Source organism: Phalangium opilio, unplaced genomic scaffold, assembly GCF_054372755.1.
Source record: "Phalangium opilio isolate 3A_F unplaced genomic scaffold, DU_Popi_V2 ptg000209l_1, whole genome shotgun sequence".
In the NCBI taxonomy this organism is placed as follows: Eukaryota; Metazoa; Arthropoda; class Arachnida; order Opiliones; family Phalangiidae; genus Phalangium; species Phalangium opilio.
This window is the reverse complement of record NW_028324217.1, coordinates 7,702,207-7,725,909: the sequence shown is the minus strand read 5'-3', so window position 1 is coordinate 7,725,909 and position 23,703 is coordinate 7,702,207. Positions and strand designations below refer to the sequence as shown.

General features: G+C 36.8%; 1 protein-coding gene and 2 long non-coding RNA genes across 6 annotated transcripts; 1 reads left to right on the top strand and 2 right to left on the bottom strand.

The window, feature by feature from the left end:
- Nucleotides 1–1,219: 1,219 nt before the first annotated feature.
- On the top strand, nucleotides 1,220–4,206 carry LOC149618805 (uncharacterized). 3 transcript variants are annotated; one of them, XM_089855577.1, is made up of 3 exons: nucleotides 1,220–1,521; nucleotides 1,590–1,770; nucleotides 1,882–4,206. In XM_089855577.1, the coding sequence occupies exon 3, from the start codon at nucleotides 2,092–2,094 to the stop codon at nucleotides 3,646–3,648; it is 1,557 nt and encodes a 518-aa protein (XP_089711703.1). In that variant the 5' UTR covers nucleotides 1,220–1,521; nucleotides 1,590–1,770; nucleotides 1,882–2,091; the 3' UTR covers nucleotides 3,649–4,206. The 3 variants fall into 3 exon arrangements, with proteins under 3 accessions (XP_089711703.1, XP_089711704.1, XP_089711705.1); XM_089855578.1 differs by having other exon boundaries at nucleotides 1,220–1,770; nucleotides 1,886–4,206; XM_089855579.1 differs by having other exon boundaries at nucleotides 1,220–1,852; nucleotides 1,943–4,206.
- Nucleotides 4,207–6,987: 2,781 nt separating this feature from the next.
- LOC149618804 (uncharacterized) lies at nucleotides 6,988–18,751 on the bottom strand. Of its 2 annotated transcripts, none has more exons than XR_016375149.1 (3): nucleotides 14,473–18,751; nucleotides 14,100–14,375; nucleotides 6,988–13,844 (listed from the first exon to the last, which is right to left on the bottom strand). It is a non-coding gene; the product is annotated as an uncharacterized LOC149618804 (long non-coding RNA). The 2 variants fall into 2 exon arrangements; XR_016375150.1 differs by having other exon boundaries at nucleotides 14,100–16,850; nucleotides 16,903–18,751.
- Nucleotides 18,752–22,863: 4,112 nt separating this feature from the next.
- LOC149618803 (uncharacterized) lies at nucleotides 22,864–23,610 on the bottom strand. The gene is made up of 2 exons (XR_016375575.1): nucleotides 23,514–23,610; nucleotides 22,864–23,451 (listed from the first exon to the last, which is right to left on the bottom strand). It is a non-coding gene; the product is annotated as an uncharacterized LOC149618803 (long non-coding RNA).
- Nucleotides 23,611–23,703: the final 93 nt, after the last annotated feature.

Below are 23,703 nucleotides of genomic sequence, written 5' to 3'. Positions count from 1 at the left end.
AAACTATGCTAAACGTGTTAGGCGACACTCTTACAGGTGTTAAGCGATGCTCTTAAAAAACGAGACTAGGTTAGATACTGGCCTCACAGTAGGGCCAGCTTGAGAAGCCAAAGTGGGGCACTTGCTTTTGTGACATGTTTTATCATTATTTTGAGAAAAATTAGAGTACTAAATGGATTTTTTTTGCAAAATCTGTAGTGCAAATTAGATTAAACGCGTTTCTGGTGCTCGAAAAACTCTTAGTGAAAAGAGATTATTAAATTTAACAAGAACGTCTATATCTACTGCTTGAATATTATAGCCTCCAAAACTAATTTAATACCCTATGCATTTGTACGAAGTGAAAACTTTCTGCCTTTTTCAGAAGTTTTTAAACCCGTAAAAATGACTTTATACGCAACAACCCTCGCTTAAAGAGGTATAGTTCTGCATGTGAGAACTTTCCTCCCTATAGGTGATGAAGTTCTCTCAAGGAAGAACCCTGCTATGAATATAGCATTGATTGCTAATAATACTGCGGAATGGCGGATAATCAAACTATACTCGATATTTGAGTTATGCCCCATGGCCTCATGAGTGGTCAAAATGTAGCTACTATAGTGTTTTTTACGTCATCGGTTTTGCTCTTAAGTCTAGGAAAAGTACTAGAATTTCTACTACTATCCTACCAAATAATCTCCCACTCTTAAAGGTGTTACGCGACACTCTTAAAGGTGTTACGCGACACTCTTAAAGGTGTTACGCGACACTCTGAAAGGTGCTATGCCGCACCGTTTAAGGAGTTGCACAACACTAATATGAGAGTAAAAATTCACTTTCAGTGCGATATAAGAGTTAAAAAGGTGTTAAACTGCATCTCTGTTGCACAATTTTATACTTATCTTTGCCACCAATTGCTCAAATAAGTGTTATTAAACCCCTTCAGGGGTGTAAATGAACAACTGTAACGGTGTCAAATTTGGACCCATATAAACTACTTTTAAAGGTGTTAAAGCACACCCCATTTTTTGTGTAAGTGTGATTAAATCCCTTCAAAGGTGTAAATGTACACCTGTAACGGTGTCAAATTTGGACCCATATAAAGTACTTATAAAGGTGTTAAATCACACTCCAATTTCTTAGAGTGTACGCCTATGGTAGGGTTTACGGATTATTTTGAGGGGGCTAAGTTTGAAATTTTGGGGGGCTATCCCCCATAAAAGGCCTAGCGACGCCACTGTGAAAACGGGGGAGGATTTGCGCTACCCTCTACACACTGGCTATTCAAGAGAGAGGAAAAAGAGATATAAGCTTGCGGTGCTGGCGACAGTTATTTCTTTATACAGAAGCGCGCTTTAGCGATTTTGCCCCCACGTCTATTGGTTTGGTATCGTTGGGACTAATAGTTTTACCCGAGTAGTATTAGTAGTAGAAGTATTAATGACTGAAGAGAGGAAGTAAGTAGGGAGTTCGCGACATGCGATTCACGTTGCCACGCAGCCATATATTCGGGAATATTTCGCTAGGATAAAGTTCATTGAAGTACGGATAGCGAGAGTACGTAAACGATGTTGTGCAATTATAGGTTTGCCCATCTTGTTCTTTAAAAGCACGAAAGACCAATGCTTTTGAGAAAGAGAGGTCGATGGCATTGCTCATGCTGCGTGGAGCCCAGCGTTCAAGATAACCATCTCGTAGCTATGCACCAAACCAGTCTTATATACGGTGGCCTTGGAGAATGGAGTGTCTTCAGCGTTGCTCTTAGCTCGGAAATCAAATTTCTCTGAATTTGTACGTAAATATATTGTTAAAACACTTTATATCATTGAATGAACGTGAATGAAATCAAAGTTGGTGCGATTTCACAAGTTCAGTAAGTAAAATCTTTTTTTTTTCATTAAGACAGACAGAAGGTCCTATGGTGTTTAAAAAAGCAAGCTACTTCTTATGTGGATGAATTCAGTCTCAAGACCAACGATGAAATATATCAGTATGACCGTTCTTCAAGCCTATTGAAACCTTGACGTTGTAAGCTGTAATCGAGTAGAGACTAATTTCTTGGATACCAGTTTCATATATAACAACATATAGTAATTACGATCATCTATTGAAATGTTTCGTCCAATTAAATTCATAAAAACTGAGAAGCCGGACTCGGATGAGGTGGAGAATTTGGAAACACATTCAAACGTTTTAGTGAAATGGCCAATCATCATTAAGAACGATGATGACGAGACTAGCACTTCTGAAGAAGTAGATTCGGTTCATGCCACAGTGGAAAAAAATGACAATGCGGAAGAAGTTACGGAGAATCAGGAACAAAGGAAGTTATTCCCATTAATGAATGGAAGTCAAACACACAAGGCTAAGAAGCCTTTTAAATGTGACGTCTGTGGCTTGTCGTTTAATTTTAATTCACTTTTAACAAGTCATAAGGTTAGACACTCATCTGATCGCCCGTTTCAACGTGAACTGTGTCAGAAGGGCTTCAAAAAGAAAAATAACTTGGCACAACATAAACTTATGCACTCATCCGAAAGTCCATTTAAATGTCAAGTGTGTCAGATGACCTTCAAAGGCAAAGGTGGCTTGTCACGACATGAACTCGTACACTCGTCCGAACGTCCATTTAAATGTGAAGTGTGTCAGATGACCTTCAAATGGAAAAATGTTTTGACAGATCATCAACTCACGCACTCGTTCGAACGCTCATTCAAATGTCAAGTCTGTCATATGGCCTTCAAAATCAAAAGTGTTTTGACACGACATAAACTCATTCACTCGTCCAAACGTCCATTTAAATGTGAAGTGTGTCAGAAGGCCTTCAAAAACAAAAACCAATTGGCAAATCATAAACTCAAACACTCGTCCAAACGTCCATTTAAATGTGAAGTGTGTCATATGGCATTCAAACGCAATGCTGATTTGGCATCGCATAAACTCAGACACTCGTCCGAACGGCCATTTAAATGCCAATTGTGTCAGAAGACCTTCAAAAGCAAAATCGACTTGGCAAATCATAAACTCAGACACTCGTCCGAACGCCCATTTAAATGCCAAGTGTGTCGAAAGGCCTTCAAATCAAAAAGTGACTTGACACATCATAAACTCCTACACTCGTCCAAACGTCCATTTAAATGTCAAGTGTGCCATATGACCTTCAAAAGGAAATATAGTTTGACACTACATCGACTCACACACATGTCCAAAAATGATTTCTGTAAATCTAGTTACAAATCAGAATATGATCTTCAGTTGAAACTCCACAAATGTTCAGAATGTGATAAAACCTTTAAAAGATTGCAGGAACTAAAAAGGCATGAGCTTCTTCACTCTTCGGAGCGACCATTTAAATGCGATCAGTGTGATAAATCTTTCAAAATCAGATCGAGGCTAAATTTGCACAAGAGTAGACACTTGGAGGATAAACCATACAAGTGCCAACAGTGCCAGCGTTCTTACCAAACTAAATATTTGTTAAACATTCACGAGAGAGGAGCTCATATAACTAAATCATTTCAATGCTACTTATGTGACGCGAAATTTAAAATCAAACGTAGTTTAAATCTTCACAAGATTTATGTTCACGGGAACGAAAGGCCCTTTTCTTGTGAACAGTGCGGCAAAACCTTCAAAACTCCTTCCACGATAAAGCAACACTTAAGGTGATGAAAGACCGTTCAAATGTACGGAATGCGGTTCGGCCTTCAAATGTGTCTCACATCTGAAAAAACATAAATTGTTACACTGCCGTGCTAAATCATTCAAGTGTTCTAAATGTCATCTGTGTTTTCATTCCGAAACATCCCGTCGTGCACACGAGACATGTAATCATTTATATGACAAATATTTCGAAACTTCGCGAAGATATGAAAACTGTTCAAGCACTGATGTGAAACCTGTCATTTACGAGTGCTACATTTGCAAAACCGCGTTTGCAAATGAATGCGATTTGTTTCAACATAAAGGTATGAGATGTTCCCTCCAGAACTTCAAACTGCGAGCTTCCCATGTTGTATTGGAGAGGTTATCTCCGAAGCAACTCGCCGAATATGGTGTTTTTTCATATCCACGATTGAGAATCCAGATCGAGGACTTGGTCATTAAAATGGAACCTGAATAGACACAAGCTATGTTATTACAAAATCTCAAAACTTATGAGTAATGTTTTTGTATACTAGGCCTATACATTGGATAAAATAAAAATACTTCTCATGTCAGGAAAAATTGTAGTCTTTGATGATGCCAAATTGTTTCTGTTACGTAAACAGATCAAAGTTTATAGAACCGCACTGAACAGGTTAGATGACGAAAGGAAAGTATTATATTCAGGTAAAAAGTTTTTGAAAAGATGTAATTTTCAATGTCGTCCACGTTTCATGCGATCTTGAACTTATTCGAGGCGAGGGTTAGGTAAGATAACATTATACCCTAAAAGAACGGCCTTTTCTAAATTTAAAAGGAAAAATATATATATATATATATATATATAAAAAATTCTACTATAATCTTAAGTTATTTTGGGTTGCAGTTAGTGTAAATTGCCATAGAACATTTTGGACTCAAAATCTCCCGAAGTGTTTTGGAACACCTTGTTAAGTCGCCTTATCCTAATAAATTCTCGCCAAGGCTTAATAGAGTCTATTGGTTCAATATAAGACGAACAAAAACACTTCGCTGAAAAAGAAGTCCCCTTTTAGTCTGTCAATTGCCTAATTTGTTACTTTAAATAAAAATCCGACCAAGGCTTAAAAAACCTCAGCTAACATAGAACAAAAACACCTTCTAACAAGATAAGCTTCTTTCAACGCTGATTTTTAATGCTTTTTCCATTTTAGCGGGGGAAGAGGATAAACCAGGCGTTGGCCTCAAAACATCTTCGGTTTTCCCCACAATGTTCACCAACCCGTTGTGTTTCGATTTCCGTGGAAGACCGAACGACAATAGAAGCGGGAAGTTTAGAAAGATTTACGTTTACAGCCCAAACCATTTATCTGTAACACTAGTGGAAGTTGCGAGTTATGTTGTTTAAGCGCTAAGAAAACAGGATGCGGTCGCTAGACGATTTGTCCCCTAATTATCTCAGAGGCTCCCGCCATTTTCGCTAATTGGGATTAAAGCAAGACAATTAAAATAAGGGGCATAAAAAGCGAAGGCATAAATGAGGCATTCTATTTAATGAGAGCCTTCTGCATACTAGCCCAACTTCCACATTAAAAGTTTCCGGGAACTTTATTATATAGTAAATTATTGATTAAATACCGAGGAAGATGCGTTGCCAATGTATATTGCTATACGCTGCGAATCACGTTTTTTCAATGTTCTTGCCACATCTTTTCATGGCCTTAGGAATGTAAAATGGAGGAATGATTCGGCAATGCCATGTGACTGTAGGAGTGGATAGATTCAAAAGAAAGTAAAACAGTTCCTTACTAAAGTGTGGAGAAACAGGAGTTTCTTTAAACATCCTTCGCCCTAAATTTTTTCAGAATCAGAGTTCTTGTAGTCCCATTTATTTTCCCTTAAGTAATGATGTGGGAGCATCCATTTTCAATAACTAAACTGCTACAGAACCTTTTAACTCTCGGAGTGACGATGGCGTCACGGAGAGGTATTATGCTGGACGTATCTGTGTGTGTCAGTCTGTCACCGCGTTCGTAGTTGGCAAATCGGAGCAAACGCTTTTAATTATAATCCAATATTGTCAATATTGTTAAGCGGTACGCGGCGATTGGCTAGGGTTACGAGAAACTTCTTGCCTCCCAATGGCTGGGCTTTCACCAAAGGTTCACACAATTGCGGGTTTTATCATTTAAGGTGAATCTATCGCTTTGTACACCCTAAATTTCCAAAAATTGTTAAAGAGGCATACGCTTGAATTCAAACGTCAACACTAGCTATGTTCAAAATGATTTTAAGAATAAAGTTTCTTAAAACGACTTGACTAGAATTAATGACGATAAAAGTTATATTATAATTATTTTGATATTTAAGAATAACATCTTAATTGCGTCTCGACTCGGAGAGGTTTATTTTGGTTTCCCAACTTCTTTAATCTATGTAAAATAGTTAATCACAAACTGAAAAATGTTTACATAGGAAACATATTTTGGCCGATGTACAACGCGTTATGTAGGGGCTGACGCCTTTTAACAAAGAATCCCTGCTCGTAGCAAATATGCGTTCGACGCCAACTTCTGGACAATACGATAGCCTTATGATAGAGTCCAAGTCGTATACCATTACCCTTGCTTAATCATTCAAATAACGTGTATGCCTAACTTCATGAGCTCTCAACTCATAGAGGGTAAATTGAAATGCACTTCCTCGTAAAGCACCCAACGTTTTATAGAGAGTGAGCTCTTATTTGAAAACATTTCCAGAAAATTCAGGAAATCTGCCCAGAATGTTCTAGAGGAAAATGGATGGGCTTGAATATCTTGAAGGGCGAACTACGCGGCCTGCACTAAACCCCTCATCATTCAATCATTTTTTGCTCACGGAAAAGGCCAAGGCACACATAGCCTCCGGATTTAACAGAGACCCGCATCCTTCCTTGTATTACCAGAACTTCATGTAGTAAAATAACCAGAAATAACTAAAATCTTAAAACATTTTTAGATTTCCAAAAACACACTTAAATCTCAAAATCCCATTGAAATTTCCAGAATCACAAAATATCATTCGAATTTTAAATGTTTGCAATGGGCGCGAGGGGTTAGTCACTTCAATAATCAGGTGTACAAAACCGCAGAAATCGATTACTTGATATCTAGAATTCTTAGAGAATTCAGTAATCACATTCAGTTTTGGGGGTACGCAACGGTAATCAGAAATCTCCCGAAAATCACTAGAAATCACTTGAAAATCTTGAGAGAAATCAGAAATAATCACGTGAAATCTTGAGAGAAATCAGAAATAATCTAATGATTTACTAGTAACTCTTTTGAAAAATAATACGCCCGAAAATTCGAAAATCGAACACTTGTCTTTATTTTCATTTTCCATTTACAATATTTTTGAGTATAGGAATGAATTTCAGTAAAAAAAATCAATCTTGCAAATTATAAACATAAGTTTTTATCATTTAATTTTAAAACTTCATGCTAAGCCAGAGATGGATGTAATTTTAGAAGCAGGAATGGATAACAGAGTAATGCGGGCGCCCGTCAAAGTTCCAGACCCCCTTCCCCAAGACGGTGGGGGGGGGGGCGTATGAAAGAAGAGGCGGGTCATAGCGACATAGGTAAAAAGGAATAACTTATTTTCCTCCGTCCCCGTCAAACGTAGTTTAAGTGAGCCATTAAGATAATTAAAATTTTCGTTACGTGTTGGGGGGGGGACTGAAGTAAAGACTATCCGTTCTCCATTCGTACATCTAAAATTAAATCTATCCCTGTTATTACTAAAGAATAAAGGTGAATATCTTCAAGCTCATGAGTTTTGCATTATTATAAATTTATAATCATGGGAGTAAGTTGTGACGGCTGTCTTTAGGATATAAATGTATTATTTCATAAATCACTTTGAGTTGTATATGCGCATTCCCGAGTTACAGAAATACAAATGGATATTTATTTATTTTACTTCCCAATTGACTAAGCATTGCACAATTTAATCTATCTACTGTATATAAATCAAAGTCCTGACTGATAATCAACGCCCAGCCCAAACCGCTTGCCCTAGAATGCTGAAAATTTGCAGGAACGTTACTCATAAGTAGTAAGCACTTACTAAGAAAGATTTTTCCAATCCGCCGCCATCTTAAAAAATGGCGACCAGAAATGTAAAATATTTTCTCTATGCAACAGAGTCCGTGCGTATCAAACGCTTTCGCAAATATTTAGTACACTGGTTTCCTTTAACCTATAGGCGGGTTGAATGGTCTTTCGGGTTCGATTTGTTGCCATCTTTTAAAATGGCGGCCAAAAACGTAAAACCCTTCTTGATAGAATAATGTCCGCGTGAAAAATAGTAAAAAATGTCCCGATGGGCTGACGGGCAACGCCGAGTGCCCTCGCTCCTAGGGTGCTACAAAAAATATCAGTCATCAGTAAAATCTATCCATTCTTTATATCACTTTGATGGAAGTTCTTATTACACGCGAGCGACGGTGCGGGTAACAGCTAGTTTCATATATAATTTCATTATTTTAATTTTAATATTTCGGTTTTAATCTATATGGAATTGATTGACAGACAGGCTTGAACACTAGTTAGATTATAATGCGTACACCGATTTCTCGAATTGGATCACGTGCACGGTGCTTTATTCTTTAATCAAACACAACCATATAATTCAAGATGAAACAGACTTCAAGTTCTGTACTTTTATTTATAGCACGAACTTTCTTTGAAACGGCTCAATAAAGCCCGGTTGTTGTACAAGAAGCAGGCTTTATTAAGATATCCTAACACATCGAACTGTTTTTTCAGAGGTGGATGGGTTTTCATTCTAGGAAATTTGATCCCTATTGACATAAGTGATATAATGTAATAAGTATGACACTTCCTGTGCACGCAATGCCAAATAGACCTTTTTCAAAAATCTAAGTGCTTGGCCACCTATTATTAGGACGAAACATTCGGTATGTGGATCCTAAGACCTTAAATGTATCTTCAGACAAAAGTACTTCGGTGGACTGGTAACTTTGAAGCCCTATATAGCGTCTTTGGATTCACATCCCTGATGTTCCATCTTAACCCTACACTAAGCAGACGTTACTCAGCCTATTTCTTAGAACGTTTTGTGCAGTACACATGTTCTAGTTATGGCTTTCATGTGAAAACGTGATTGTCCGTTTTTAAAACTATGTTAATCTTTGGTGGTGTTTATACATATTGACCCTTCCCCACCAGAGGTCGCGTTTACGAATGTTTTGACAAATAAGAAGATAGTCGGCGATTATCATGATTACTCGCAAACACACCTCCAATAACGTCATACTTATTGCTAATATGTTACTAATGCTGTTTGAGGATAACCATAAGCGTATAATCCTCATTAAGTATCCATCATTTGGTCTCCTGCCCCCTTCTTTTATGTCAGCGCCTAAGAGAAATTTTTATTTCCGTAGCCATGATCGACACAAGAATATTTCTTGGCTGGAAATTTTGATTTTTCGTGGGGTTTTCGCACGCTAGCTCACACTTGTGTTTTGTACCCGGATCACGCGCAACTTTTACACCCCATCAGCTACTGAAGTTTTATCGTTTTTAAAGATCCTTGTTAAAACTCCTCTCTTGTGTCATACCTAGAGTATACTAAAGGGATTACATCACCGTGGTTGTGTCTCGAGTAATATAATAAGTTTTTGGGTGAGACGGATTATATGGTCTGATTCCATACAGACATGGAGACTTAATGGTATATTATCGATTTATGCTATAACTCATCTTTGACGTAGCATATACCAAGTGTAACTGATTGAACTTTGGCGTGTAATCATGGTGTGTGACGGATTCACTTCCCTTTTCTGGTTGTTAATTAAGAAATAAGTTTTACTATTTTTGCTAATTTGGTATTGAGACAATAAACCCTTAGTAAGGACCACTAGTAAATTTGTAGAATTTTTTTTTTCAGTTCGAATTTGCCACGAATATTTTTTGTCCAGATTTTAAATTTCTAAGTCGGTATTTTCTTAGTTCGGTTCATTTATTCAAATTTCTTAAAAATATGGTACCAAGCAAATCAGTAAATTGAATATTGATTGTTTTCCCCTCGCGTCTGTGGTTTTCCATCTTCTTCTTGAATGGAGTAATTTTACTGGGATTGGAATTAAAGTGCCTTAAAATGCGTTGCATTGCAACTTATTCTCCATAAATACTATTGTGTGGTGAAGGTGAAAAATTGTTCTGGATAGACTTGGGCTATATAGGATATCGTGGAAAGCCTACGAAATTTCGTGTAAACTCAGACCACCTAATCATGGACAGGCAAAGCCGTGTTAAACCCGCGTTAACAAATGGCAATGCATAGCACGCTCCCTCACGCGTCTACCGACTGCAATGCATCGCCGAATTGTTCTATTTTACTAGGGTTTGGTGATAAACTTGCGACACTCTCCGCCACAGCGCTGGTTTCAGGCGTTGCTCTAAGTAAACCTATCAATAACCCTATTCAGTTGCCTTTCCATGGTTAGATGGTCTTTAAATGTTGAACCCTCACTGAAAGTAGCGATCAACACCAAAGAGGGTATATATCGAGGAGTAGAACACTGGTCCTGAGAGTTATATTCCTGCTTTTTCAGTTTTCCCCTCAACTTCTAATATGCTGCATCTTTACCTTCCCTATTATCGGTTGAAATTCAGTTAAGAGGTAAATTATCAAACGAACAAAAGCGAGAACTTGTACAATACACGGCCAAAGTTGTTAGCTTGTACTCCATACCATTATACCACTACCAACGAGATATACAAGGCCTATGCGGGCGCCAAACTTTTTATTTTCTTCCGGACCTTTTAAATCGCCACGATTCTCCGCTAGAGGCGTGTTTAAGTCTAAGTAAATTACGTTAACCTCACTCTGCTCTAAGTTCCGAACCTCAAGCGAGGGAGCGCGCGGCGGAATTTCATGTGTATTAAGCCTAATTAGTAAGTGTATTAAAGAGACTAAGAAGCGCCATCTATCAACCACACAAGTCAAATATATATGGGTGAGGGATCCCCCTTCGAAGTGAGCGTGCATAGCCCTTTTACAGCTCGTTGGTAGTGATTATACCCTCGCTTTATTTTATTGACCTATAAACTCTAATATAAAACTTAAACAATTCAATCTCCATGCAAGGCTTAAAAACATTAATATTTTTGCGACCTGACACAACAAAAATGCGAAAGCAGCGGGTCAACCAACATCAAGGCAAGCGTAAAAGTTATTTCCTCTACAAGATGATCTAACAGATTTCTAAATAAACGATGGGGTCGTTTTTGGCAACGAATTTCAACCAAACTATATTAAAATGGGGCTCCAACTTGCCAAGCAGTGGCCACAAAAACCTCCTATATATATTTTTCAATATTTTGCAGCGCTCATAAATAAAAATATACGCTGGTTGTAAAAAAAATCAACAAGATAAAAAATAATCAATATATTTTTTGACAACGCCGGGAAAACTTGGCAGTATGAAAAAATACGTAAAAAATACCCAAAAGAAGGGAATTTTTAAGGAAAGCAATTCTTTATTTCATTCGTCCCTGTCTCGGCCAAGGTTATTCAATAAAGGTTTGGACAACCTCGGAATAAAACACTTCATATCTCTTATTTCTCAGTCAATTTTTAAAATTTAATTTTATTACTAGAAACAGAAGTGAGATGAGACCAGAAGTACTGAGCTAACCAAATTCTTCACTCGGCGAAAGTGAATATTCTTGATAACACACCAACGGTTGGCCCTCTGGTAGCGGTTTCTGAGTTTTCTCTCCAAAAAGTGAGACGCTCGCGGTGGTAGACGACCGAACTAGATTCAAGCACCCGCGTCCGTGTTCCGCGGCTTTAGCTTGAGGGGAAGGGGGTAGGAAATGTTTTTGGAACTCGACCAATTTTTTTCTCTCTAGTTTTAGCGCGTGGGAAGCGGCATAAAATCCTCAAATTTGTTCACTAGTGCCAGGATCTACTATCAATGCTAGAGCCCTTCACTTCTAGTCTCATCTCACTTCTGCTAGAAATGACGTAAATTTATTTTTTTAAGACATGATAAAAATTAGGGATGAACCGGTACTGAAATTCGGCGTTTCCTGATAGTATCGGATCGGTTGGTTTAATATGATACTATACCGATACTCGTTTAAAATGCGTTAGATGGCGTGCCGCTACATGACATTTTTAGGTCTTTCAGTAATGTATTGATGGTGATAATCTCTCATTTCTGTGAATGTCAATCATGGTGATTTCTCATTTTATCTAATAACTAATAAGCAAAAATAGCTATAAAACTGTTCATAAAAATAATAAGAAAAATTTTATATCACCATATAAAAAACTGAAAGTTCGATTCGCAAATTAATTAAATTTTTGCTTTCAAGACTTCAATGATAAATCATTAACAGTTACTAGAAGTATAACCATAAAAGGGCCTTTCAGCATACGCTAGTTAAAAATGACAAGCCACATATATTACATATAAAGCGTCAATTACACAGACTTGAATTGTTTCAGTAACATTTTGAGCAGTAAAAACTCTTTCAATAAATAGGTTTAATTTTTAAGCAAATATTTCCGCAAATGATGTTCTATTTGCTAAAAAAAACGTTAAATTTGAACTCTGCACAATTGTTAGTGTAGATAACGCTTTTTAGCAACTAAAGCTTTTTTTGCGCAAATTATTGAGCGTGAAGGGTGAGTTTAACTCAAATCCGAGGGGTCGGACGTTTAGGAAAAAGTGTACGGGATTTCGAAATCCAAATTGATTTCTTCGGATTTCGTTTGATTTCATCGGATTTCGTTTGATTTCGTTGGATTTCGTCGGATTTCAGAATTCGATAAAATCCAATGGATTTCATCGAATTTTGAGATTTTTCCCGTGATTCCGTCGGATTTTGCTATTTTTACCGCGTTTTCGACTGATTTTGCGATATTTCCCTTGATTTCGTTGGATTTGAGGTATTTCGCGTGATTTCCTCGGATTTTGAGATTTTTCCCCGTGATTTCGTCGGATTTTGTGATTTCTTTGGATTTTGGATTTCATGAATTTTGTTATGGATTTCACGATTTCTTTACTGATTTCGCTTCAGATTTTGTGATTTCGCTTCAGATTTTGTGATTTCGCTTCAGATTTTGTGATTTCGCTTCAGATTTTGTGATTTCGCTTCAGATTTTGTGATTTCGCTTCAGATTTTGTGATTTCGCTTCAGATTTTGTGATTTCGCTTCAGATTTTGTGATTTCGCTTCAGATTTTGTGATTTCGCTTCTGATTTCGTGATTTCTATGTTGATTTCGTGATTTCTTTGTTGATTTTGTGATTTCAATGTTGATTTCGTGATTTCTATGTTGATTTTGTGATTTTTTTACTGATTTTATGATTTTTTTACTGATTTTGTGATTTCGTTGCTGATTTCGGATTTTTTTATTTGATTTCGAAATCAGCATTGATTTCGGATTTCTTAAATTGGATTTCACGGGTAGCGTACGGGATTTCATGAATGACCGACCCCTCGCTCAAATCACTCTGTAACATACTAGCTACCGTCGGACATTTTTGGTAAATGAATTTGTATGAGAACGGTTGTATTCTGTTTTAGACATCCTTGGTTTTTTATGCAAAGTTTGAAGGGATATTTGAAAAGGCCAGTGCACTTTTAAAGTCTAGAAATTCTCTGGGATTGAATCATAAACTAATCCCGCTAAACGTGGAAAGTACTGGATAAATTTTTATCAAGTTTCAAAAGATACAATAATTTTAATTATGCATTCGAATCATGCAAAACTATTGCACTGTTTCAATAGATCTGCTGTAACCATGGGGTCATGAAACATTTACGAAAAACCAATCGCTACATCGCAGTTTTGAGGTCAAATGAGACGAAATGGAAGAGGGTTGTTCCTTAGAGATTGGGCTGTGTTTTAAAATGTACTTTTCTGGACCATAAAAGTAACTTTCCACTTCTATGAAGGCTTTTGGTGCCACCTATTAGAACTTGTCTCTTCATAGACGCTAATTTTACAGTCAAAATTATTAAAAAAAAGCTTAAGCGTGCTTTGGTACTACGAAACTGTGCCGAAAAATGCCGGTGAATATCTCTAAAGTCTCTAATGCGTCTTGTCCACTCTCAAGCGAACCGCGCTACCGCTAGATGTCCCTCCGCCACCAGACTATAGATTTACAACAGCTAAATTCGCTGTTTGAACTTTCTCATGTCGTTCACGGGCTCTAGCATACAGAGTATTTAAGATAAGTCTGCCATAAATTAAAGCGTGTGTTCTTAGGCTCATACTGAGTGGAAAGTGTAAAGGATATCGGGTCTAGAACCTTCAGTTATGGAGATATGGGCTGCCAAGCATTGGCCAATGTTTGAGATCCAATATCTCTTTAACTTAAAGTTGTATGCCGTATTTTCTTTGACAATTTCCATTCAGTTCGACCCAAAGAATACGCTCTTTTATTTATGATAGACTTATCACAAACATTTTGTACACTGTTAGAAAAATGAGTCCAATGACTGTCCAAATTTGCACAAAGTAATCCAAATTTGTATGGCAAGTGATGTAAGGGTCCAAAAATGGTAGCTTCAATCCAAAAATGGATGCTTTCGATTCTAGGTGCTAAAACTATCCAAATTTGCACAAATAGTCCAAATTTGGATGGGAAGTGATGTAAGGGTCCAAAAATGGTAGCTTTAATCCAAAAATGCATGCCTTCGATTCTTGGTGCGAAACCCATCCTTATCTGAACATAAACACCCTAGACTCGAACAAAGAGGGGTTAAGGTATATAAATGGGTTAAGGTAAAAAGGGGGGAGCGAAATGATACTTGAGGATCACCTACATAAATATTTACCTATTTCTCATCAATCATTTCTCTTTATTGATAAGCAATTGCAGAAGTTAACGTAAAACACTGACACGTTAGATACAAAGCCTCTCCCCAGAGAGGTAAAAATCCACTCCCCCTACAATATTTCAGAAAGTCACGCTTAAAACATCTTTTGGTCATTTACCTCAAAACGACTTCTTTGTTCCGTTTTTATTTACTAACGATATCAATACTCGTCACACATTAACTTTGGAAAGAGCTTCATGGTACTGTACAGTCTTTATTACTCGCTTTAAATAAACTGTGCAATATATCCAGTGTATTGACTTCACACCCAATCTTCCTTACTCGTCCTATATAAACTTTGACTACGGATTTTTTGGTTAAGATAGGTTTTTCTCAAATATTTTATTAAAATTATTTGATATTATTTATTTTTATCGAGAGTTACTTATCATACTTTTAGTTGTATCGTTTTAAGAGAGGTTTTCCCTATTATCATTTGAACCTAGCTAATATTGACGTTTGACTCCTAGAATATACCTCTTTCACGAGTGTCTAAAAGACCACAAAATGGTGTAGTTAGATTGGGGATGACTGATCAGTGTACCTGCGATTGTACAGTTTTCCAATATTCCATAATTCCGTTAACTGTGAATTTTGAACACTTGAACTGTGAAATTGAGAACACTTTTGTTCAGATTAGGAATCTGCGAAAGCAATCTCTTGGGGTGTAACAACAGACAGACAGGCACACACGAAGACAGATGGATGCGTCGAGAACAGAACCTCTCCATAGCATACATCACTTGGTGAAGTAAAGAGTCTAGCATCCATATTGGCTTCATATGAGCCCAATATCTTTCGACATTTGTTCAGTGTTATTTAGGTATTACACCAATATGGGCTCGATATTAGTTCAATATGGTTTCAATATTAGTCCAATATGGGCTCGATATTAGCCCAATATAAGCTCAATATTAGTCCAATATGAGCTCGATATTAGCCCAATATGAGCTCTATATTAGTCCAATATGAGCTTGATATCGTTTAGAAATTTGTCCAATCTTGTCTTGAATTTGTCCAATATTGGCTTGATATTAGTCCAATATTGGCTTGATATTAGTCCAATATTGGCTTGATATTAGTCCAATATTGGCTTGATATTAGTCCAATATTGGCTTGATATTACTCCAATATTGGCTTGATATTAGTCCAATATTGGCTTGATATTAGTCCATTATTGTGAGGATACTAGTACATTTTTGCCCACTTGCGTAAAAATTGGATAACATCCTGTCCATTTCTGGGTAATTGTTGATCCCTTAATAGATGATTCTGGATCCAATTTTGGATGAGACTCCAAATCTGGCTTATCATTTGACCGTCCCTTTTTGGACACAAATTACGTTATCCAAAAATAGACGAAAAACTGTGCTGCCTCAGAGTCAGCCGTTTGGATCCATTTACATCCAATTTTGGACAACATTTTTTAACAGTGTACACTGTTAGAAAAATGAGTCCAATGACTGTCCAAATTTGCACAAAGTAATCCAAATTTGTATGGCAAGTGATGTAAGGGTCCAAAAATGGTAGCTTCAATCCAAAAATGGATGCTTTCGATTCTAGGTGCTAAAACTATCCAAATTTGCACAAATAGTCCAAATTTGGATGGGAAGTGATGTAAGGGTCCAAAAATGGTAGCTTTAATCCAAAAATGCATGCCTTCGATTCTTGGTGCGAAACCCATCCTTATCTGAACATAAACACCCTAGACTCGAACAAAGAGGGGTTAAGGTATATAAATGGGTTAAGGTAAAAAGGGGGGAGCGAAATGATACTTGAGGATCACCTACATAAATATTTACCTATTTCTCATCAATCATTTCTCTTTATTGATAAGCAATTGCAGAAGTTAACGTAAAACACTGACACGTTAGATACAAAGCCTCTCCCCAGAGAGGTAAAAATCCACTCCCCCTACAATATTTCAGAAAGTCACGCTTAAAACATCTTTTGGTCATTTACCTCAAAACGACTTCTTTGTTCCGTTTTTATTTACTAACGATATCAATACTCGTCACACATTAACTTTGGAAAGAGCTTCATGGTACTGTACAGTCTTTATTACTCGCTTTAAATAAACTGTGCAATATATCCAGTGTATTGACTTCACACCCAATCTTCCTTACTCGTCCTATATAAACTTTGACTACGGATTTTTTGGTTAAGATAGGTTTTTCTCAAATATTTTATTAAAATTATTTGATATTATTTATTTTTATCGAGAGTTACTTATCATACTTTTAGTTGTATCGTTTTAAGAGAGGTTTTCCCTATTATCATTTGAACCTAGCTAATATTGACGTTTGACTCCTAGAATATACCTCTTTCACGAGTGTCTAAAAGACCACAAAATGGTGTAGTTAGATTGGGGATGACTGATCAGTGTACCTGCGATTGTACAGTTTTCCAATATTCCATAATTCCGTTAACTGTGAATTTTGAACACTTGAACTGTGAAATTGAGAACACTTTTGTTCAGATTAGGAATCTGCGAAAGCAATCTCTTGGGGTGTAACAACAGACAGACAGGCACACACGAAGACAGATGGATGCGTCGAGAACAGAACCTCTCCATAGCATACATCACTTGGTGAAGTAAAGAGTCTAGCATCCATATTGGCTTCATATGAGCCCAATATCTTTCGACATTTGTTCAGTGTTATTTAGGTATTACACCAATATGGGCTCGATATTAGTTCAATATGGTTTCAATATTAGTCCAATATGGGCTCGATATTAGCCCAATATAAGCTCAATATTAGTCCAATATGAGCTCGATATTAGCCCAATATGAGCTCTATATTAGTCCAATATGAGCTTGATATCGTTTAGAAATTTGTCCAATCTTGTCTTGAATTTGTCCAATATTGGCTTGATATTAGTCCAATATTGGCTTGATATTAGTCCAATATTGGCTTGATATTAGTCCAATATTGGCTTGATATTAGTCCAATATTGGCTTGATATTACTCCAATATTGGCTTGATATTAGTCCAATATTGGCTTGATATTAGTCCATTATTGTGAGGATACTAGTACATTTTTGCCCACTTGCGTAAAAATTGGATAACATCCTGTCCATTTCTGGGTAATTGTTGATCCCTTAATAGATGATTCTGGATCCAATTTTGGATGAGACTCCAAATCTGGCTTATCATTTGACCGTCCCTTTTTGGACACAAATTACGTTATCCAAAAATAGACGAAAAACTGTGCTGCCTCAGAGTCAGCCGTTTGGATCCATTTACATCCAATTTTGGACAACATTTTTTAACAGTGTACACTGTTAGAAAAATGAGTCCAATGACTGTCCAAATTTGCACAAAGTAATCCAAATTTGTATGGCAAGTGATGTAAGGGTCCAAAAATGGTAGCTTCAATCCAAAAATGGATGCTTTCGATTCTAGGTGCTAAAACTATCCAAATTTGCACAAATAGTCCAAATTTGGATGGGAAGTGATGTAAGGGTCCAAAAATGGTAGCTTTAATCCAAAAATGCATGCCTTCGATTCTTGGTGCGAAACCCATCCTTATCTGAACATAAACACCCTAGACTCGAACAAAGAGGGGTTAAGGTATATAAATGGGTTAAGGTAAAAAGGGGGGAGCGAAATGATACTTGAGGATCACCTACATAAATATTTACCTATTTCTCATCAATCATTTCTCTTTATTGATAAGCAATTGCAGAAGTTAACGTAAAACACTGACACGTTAGATACAAAGCCTCTCCCCAGAGAGGTAAAAATCCACTCCCCCTACAATATTTCAGAAAGTCACGCTTAAAACATCTTTTGGTCATTTACCTCAAAACGACTTCTTTGTTCCGTTTTTATTTACTAACGATATCAATACTCGTCACACATTAACTTTGGAAAGAGCTTCATGGTACTGTACAGTCTTTATTACTCGCTTTAAATAAACTGTGCAATATATCCAGTGTATTGACTTCACACCCAATCTTCCTTACTCGTCCTATATAAACTTTGACTACGGATTTTTTGGTTAAGATAGGTTTTTCTCAAATATTTTATTAAAATTATTTGATATTATTTATTTTTATCGAGAGTTACTTATCATACTTTTAGTTGTATCGTTTTAAGAGAGGTTTTCCCTATTATCATTTGAACCTAGCTAATATTGACGTTTGACTCCTAGAATATACCTCTTTCACGAGTGTCTAAAAGACCACAAAATGGTGTAGTTAGATTGGGGATGACTGATCAGTGTACCTGCGATTGTACAGTTTTCCAATAGTCCATAATTCCGTTAACTGTGAATTTTGAACACTTGAACTGTGAAATTGAGAACACTTTTGTTCAGATTAGGAATCTGCGAAAGCAATCTCTTGGGGTGTAACAACAGACAGACAGGCACACACGAAGACAGATGGATGCGTCGAGAACAGAACCTCTCCATAGCATACATCACTTGGTGAAGTAAAGAGTCTAGCATCCATATTGGCTTCATATGAGCCCAATATCTTTCGACATTTGTTCAGTGTTATTTAGGTATTACACCAATATGGGCTCGATATTAGTTCAATATGGTTTCAATATTAGTCCAATATGGGCTCGATATTAGCCCAATATAAGCTCAATATTAGTCCAATATGAGCTCGATATTAGCCCAATATGAGCTCTATATTAGTCCAATATGAGCTTGATATCGTTTAGAAATTTGTCCAATCTTGTCTTGAATTTGTCCAATATTGGCTTGATATTAGTCCAATATTGGCTTGATATTAGTCCAATATTGGCTTGATATTAGTCCAATATTGGCTTGATATTACTCCAATATTGGCTTGATATTAGTCCAATATTGGCTTGATATTAGTCCATTATTGTGAGGATACTAGTACATTTTTGCCCACTTGCGTAAAAATTGGATAACATCCTGTCCATTTCTGGGTAATTGTTGATCCCTTAATAGATGATTCTGGATCCAATTTTGGATGAGACTCCAAATCTGGCTTATCATTTGACCGTCCCTTTTTGGACACAAATTACGTTATCCAAAAATAGACGAAAAACTGTGCTGCCTCAGAGTCAGCCGTTTGGATCCATTTACATCCAATTTTGGACAACATTTTTTAACAGTTATAGTTAACCGGTATATTTAAATTCGATCAAACACATTAAACCCGCAGACGTTATTCCGTAAGTTAGGTGTTTATATTTCTTGATAGCTGGTTTGAAAATACGCCCCTGCTTCCTCTCTATGAAGTTCTTATGGATTTGTCTATGTATTGGTTCTAAAAGAAACTTTAGAAAAACAGTTGACTGATGAATTAATTTACATTTTAAGCGATGTGCTGAACTCCGAATTATGTCAGAAAACTTTTAAAAAATTTTCTAATTCCGAATGAATAACGACTGTCTACAACGCTACATTTTGTTTTAACCGCTCGGCTTTAACTTCAAGTAGTTCTAAAGAGACAAAACCTTTCCACGTTATTTAGGAAATAAAGAAAAATTATCTCGAGTGGAGTAAAAAGTTGGTTATGTCGAAAACATTGAAATATGTACTTTATTCGCGAAAGTAAATAAAGCTGAAAGGTTTAGACTTAAAAGTTTTGTCGAAAAACAAAAATGCAAGTCTGTATTTTTAATTTTCGCTAAAATGTTTTCAGTTCAAAGGTTTTTCCTATATAACAATTTTTTTTTTTTCAAATCATCTCGAAAAATATTTTTTATAACAAAAGCATATTTTTCCTCTATAAATATTTTTAAAATATGACCTAGATGTTTTTACATCGGATTTCGATTGGATACAGTTGTGGTGACGTCAATACCTTTAAAAAAATGTTCCTAAACTCAAATTTCATCACATCTGCCATTCAAAGGAGAAACAATTTGACTCCCATGTGTTCTAAGAAAGGGAGCTTACGCCGATCAATATTGCTTATAGCAGAAGTAGGATAAGGGACTAGTATTGGTAATAGATCCTGACACCCGTGAACAAATTTGAGGATTTTATGCCGCTTCCATCATGCCTACACTAGAGAGAACAAAATTGGTCGAGTTCCAAAAACATTTCCTACCCCCTTCCCCTCAACCTAAAGCCGCGGAACACGGACGCGGGTGCTTGAATCTAGTTCGGCCGTCTACCGCCGCTAGCGTCTCACGTTTTGGAGGGAAAATTCTGAAACCGCTACCAGAGGGTCAACCATTGGTGCTTTATCAAGAATATTCACTTTCGCCTAGTGAAGAATTTCGTTACCTCGATACTTATAGTACCTTATCGTACTTCTGCTTTCAGTAACTCCCTTCAGGATGAGCATTTTTAGTTGGAAAATTCTACCAACAAATTTGTATCAATCTACTTCAAATAGATAGAAATAATTTCTGTTTGGTCAACACGCTGTCACTGTTGGAAGCATTTCTTCTTCGAATAAGTAATATTTTATTCAGAACGGTCTGTAGGAGGTCATGAGTGGGTCAGAAACCCTTCCTTAACAAGTTAACCTTCTAGGGCCTGAGGGTCCAAGAGGGCCAAATGAAGTTGCACTGGAGCAAGAAATGTACCGAGCTAAAGTGAGGTCGGACAGACAGTGGAGCGAGTAAAGATATATATATAGCAGACGGGACAGGGGCAGAAATGATGACGCTTTAATAACGTTTTCCACGCGCTCTAGCCCTCGGGCTGACAAACAAAACTGTTCGACCATAATATAGGAGCGAAGGAGAACGAAACCTGGCGACAACTTAACTTGTAATAATGATGAAAGCGTTTTTCATTCAATGTGCTATAAACGTCGCTGTATGGTTAAGGTGGTCGATGGTTTCCATTGAGGAAAGTAACCAAACTAGACCGTCAAGACCCGGGTTTTCATGCTTATTGGTAAATAACGAATGTCGAAACAAGATTTGGGCTGGTAAGACCATGTTAGACGATATTTTACATGGTCTACTTTAATAACAACAACAATTTATAAGGGGAATCATTATGATTTCATTCATGTACCTTATACTGTCGTTAATAACAACATAACTCCGTGATGTCATTGTTCATATCGTTTAATTTAATGGTTTAAAGGAAAGATCAGGCAACACAACATTAAACCATTGAAGTTCGACCTTTTTCTATAAAAAATAGAAGGGAAAATATAAAAAAATAAATTCTCTTACTAAAAGTAATTAGCAATTATTTGGTCTTAAAAACGCAGACTATTGCCTAGCATGTTTAGAGGCGTCTGCTAGCCTAAACCCGCACGGGAGTAGTTCAAAGCACAGATTGTACTGCCCTTTAATAACGCAAAATTTCATGATAAATTAATTAGGGCAAATTGAATTTTGGTGAAATAAACAAACATATGTCATATTTACAAATAGATGATATTTTATAATAATATCATAAGCATATCAAACCACCCGTAAGCGTGAATTCACAATAAGACCACGGGTAATGACCATTGTACATGGACGCCAGAGAAAAATTTGAGGTTCTACGCCACCTAGAGGGAAAACGAAGCAATTCTCTCCTTCCCGATTCCCCAAACCACCTTATAACCCGGAAATCTAAGCAGTCGTCTGCTTCTGCTATAAATGACAGCGGTAATCGGTTTAGTACGGGCTTTTAAGACTTAAGTTGTTTGTTTAAGATTAGGAACAATTATCTCGAATTTTTAAAGAAAATGCGAAAAACTCTTAGTGATAAGTGTACACAGTACAACTGGTTTCTTATGATTAGGATAAGTACAAAAGATAAAAGTGTAGGTTGCCGCCATAGATATGTTAAAAGGGTAGATACACAATTCAATGGGAGGTCGACGTGGAAGGGGCAACGAGCAGACAGCCGCTATTTTCTGGGGGTAGCCGTATAAAACGCCATCTATCGGGAACTTTCGAAACTAAATTAAGGGATGAGCTTAGAGTAGTGGCACTCTATGTTAACCCCCTATAGGGCATAATAAGTCAAACCCTCGGAGATGCCATTACTCCATTTTATACGAGCTAAGAGCAGAAAAACGTATTTTATAAATTTTACACCTGTAAAATCGTTTAAAAAACACTTGGAACTTGTATTTCTACTTACTTTCGAGGAAATACCACCGTTTTCTGAAGGTAAGAGTCTTTTTTTATACATTTATTAGTAATAAAAACATTTAAGGCGAGCTAAGCCTTGGTCTTGTAAAACACGGCAGATTAGTGATTAGCGTTGTTTTCAGCGTTGAAAAACGTTATTTTATCATGTTAAAAAAACGTTAGCAACGTTTTAAGGTACTGATATTTAAATATCCGGACATTAAACTGTTACATATTCTTAAAATAAGAGTCGATAATGGTGCCCACCATAACAAACTTTGATAAGTGTGTGTCTCTATATTTAAAGGCATAAAACAAAATATAACATAAACGTTTTTATTTACTTATTTATGTAACAATCATGGCTTCAACTCATGTTTGCTGCGTTCAAACTGTAGGTGTAAAGAACGTTTTCTTTCTTACCACAACTTTCCGAAAGAGACTGCCACTAGAAAGAAGTGGATTAATTCTATAACATTAGCTGTAGGACCTCTGTCCACTGATATCTCCAGTTTACGGATTTGTTCAAAACATTTTACAAAATCAGATTTCTTTCCCACCACTGGAAAGAGACTACGTAGAGCGCTCAAACCGTACGGTTCGCGATTCCATCCTAATTTGGAGATCAAATTAATGTAACCGATGAAATTATCCCTAAACTGACTCTCTGTAATTTGACTCTCGAGCAACAATCTGAAGCATTAGAAGAAATGGGAGCGTTGTCCTTTGATCATGGATTGAAGCATGAAGCCGCTGCTTTTTCAAATATTCAGGCAACACATCAATACCCAGTGTCACACCTCTGTGGGTTTGATTGTTAATCCACAATTTTTCTTCCTTGGGGCAAGCCCCGATTGCCTTATACTGGTTGAGGACCAGCTGTACTTAGTGGAGATCAAATGCCCTTACACTATTTTCAAGAATAAAGAAACTATCAGAGGAAAAGCAGCTTCGGGTAACTTTTACCTTTACATTGACGAAGAAACGGATGAACTGGAACGTCTATCATCAGATTCAGGGTCAGATTTTCGTGTGTAACGTACCCGTATGCTTTTGGGCAGTATTTGTGCCACCCGATAACATCGAAATCTTGATGATAGTGAAAGACAACCAATTCATCAATGATACCTTGCTTCCAAAATTATCCTCTAAATATTTCATT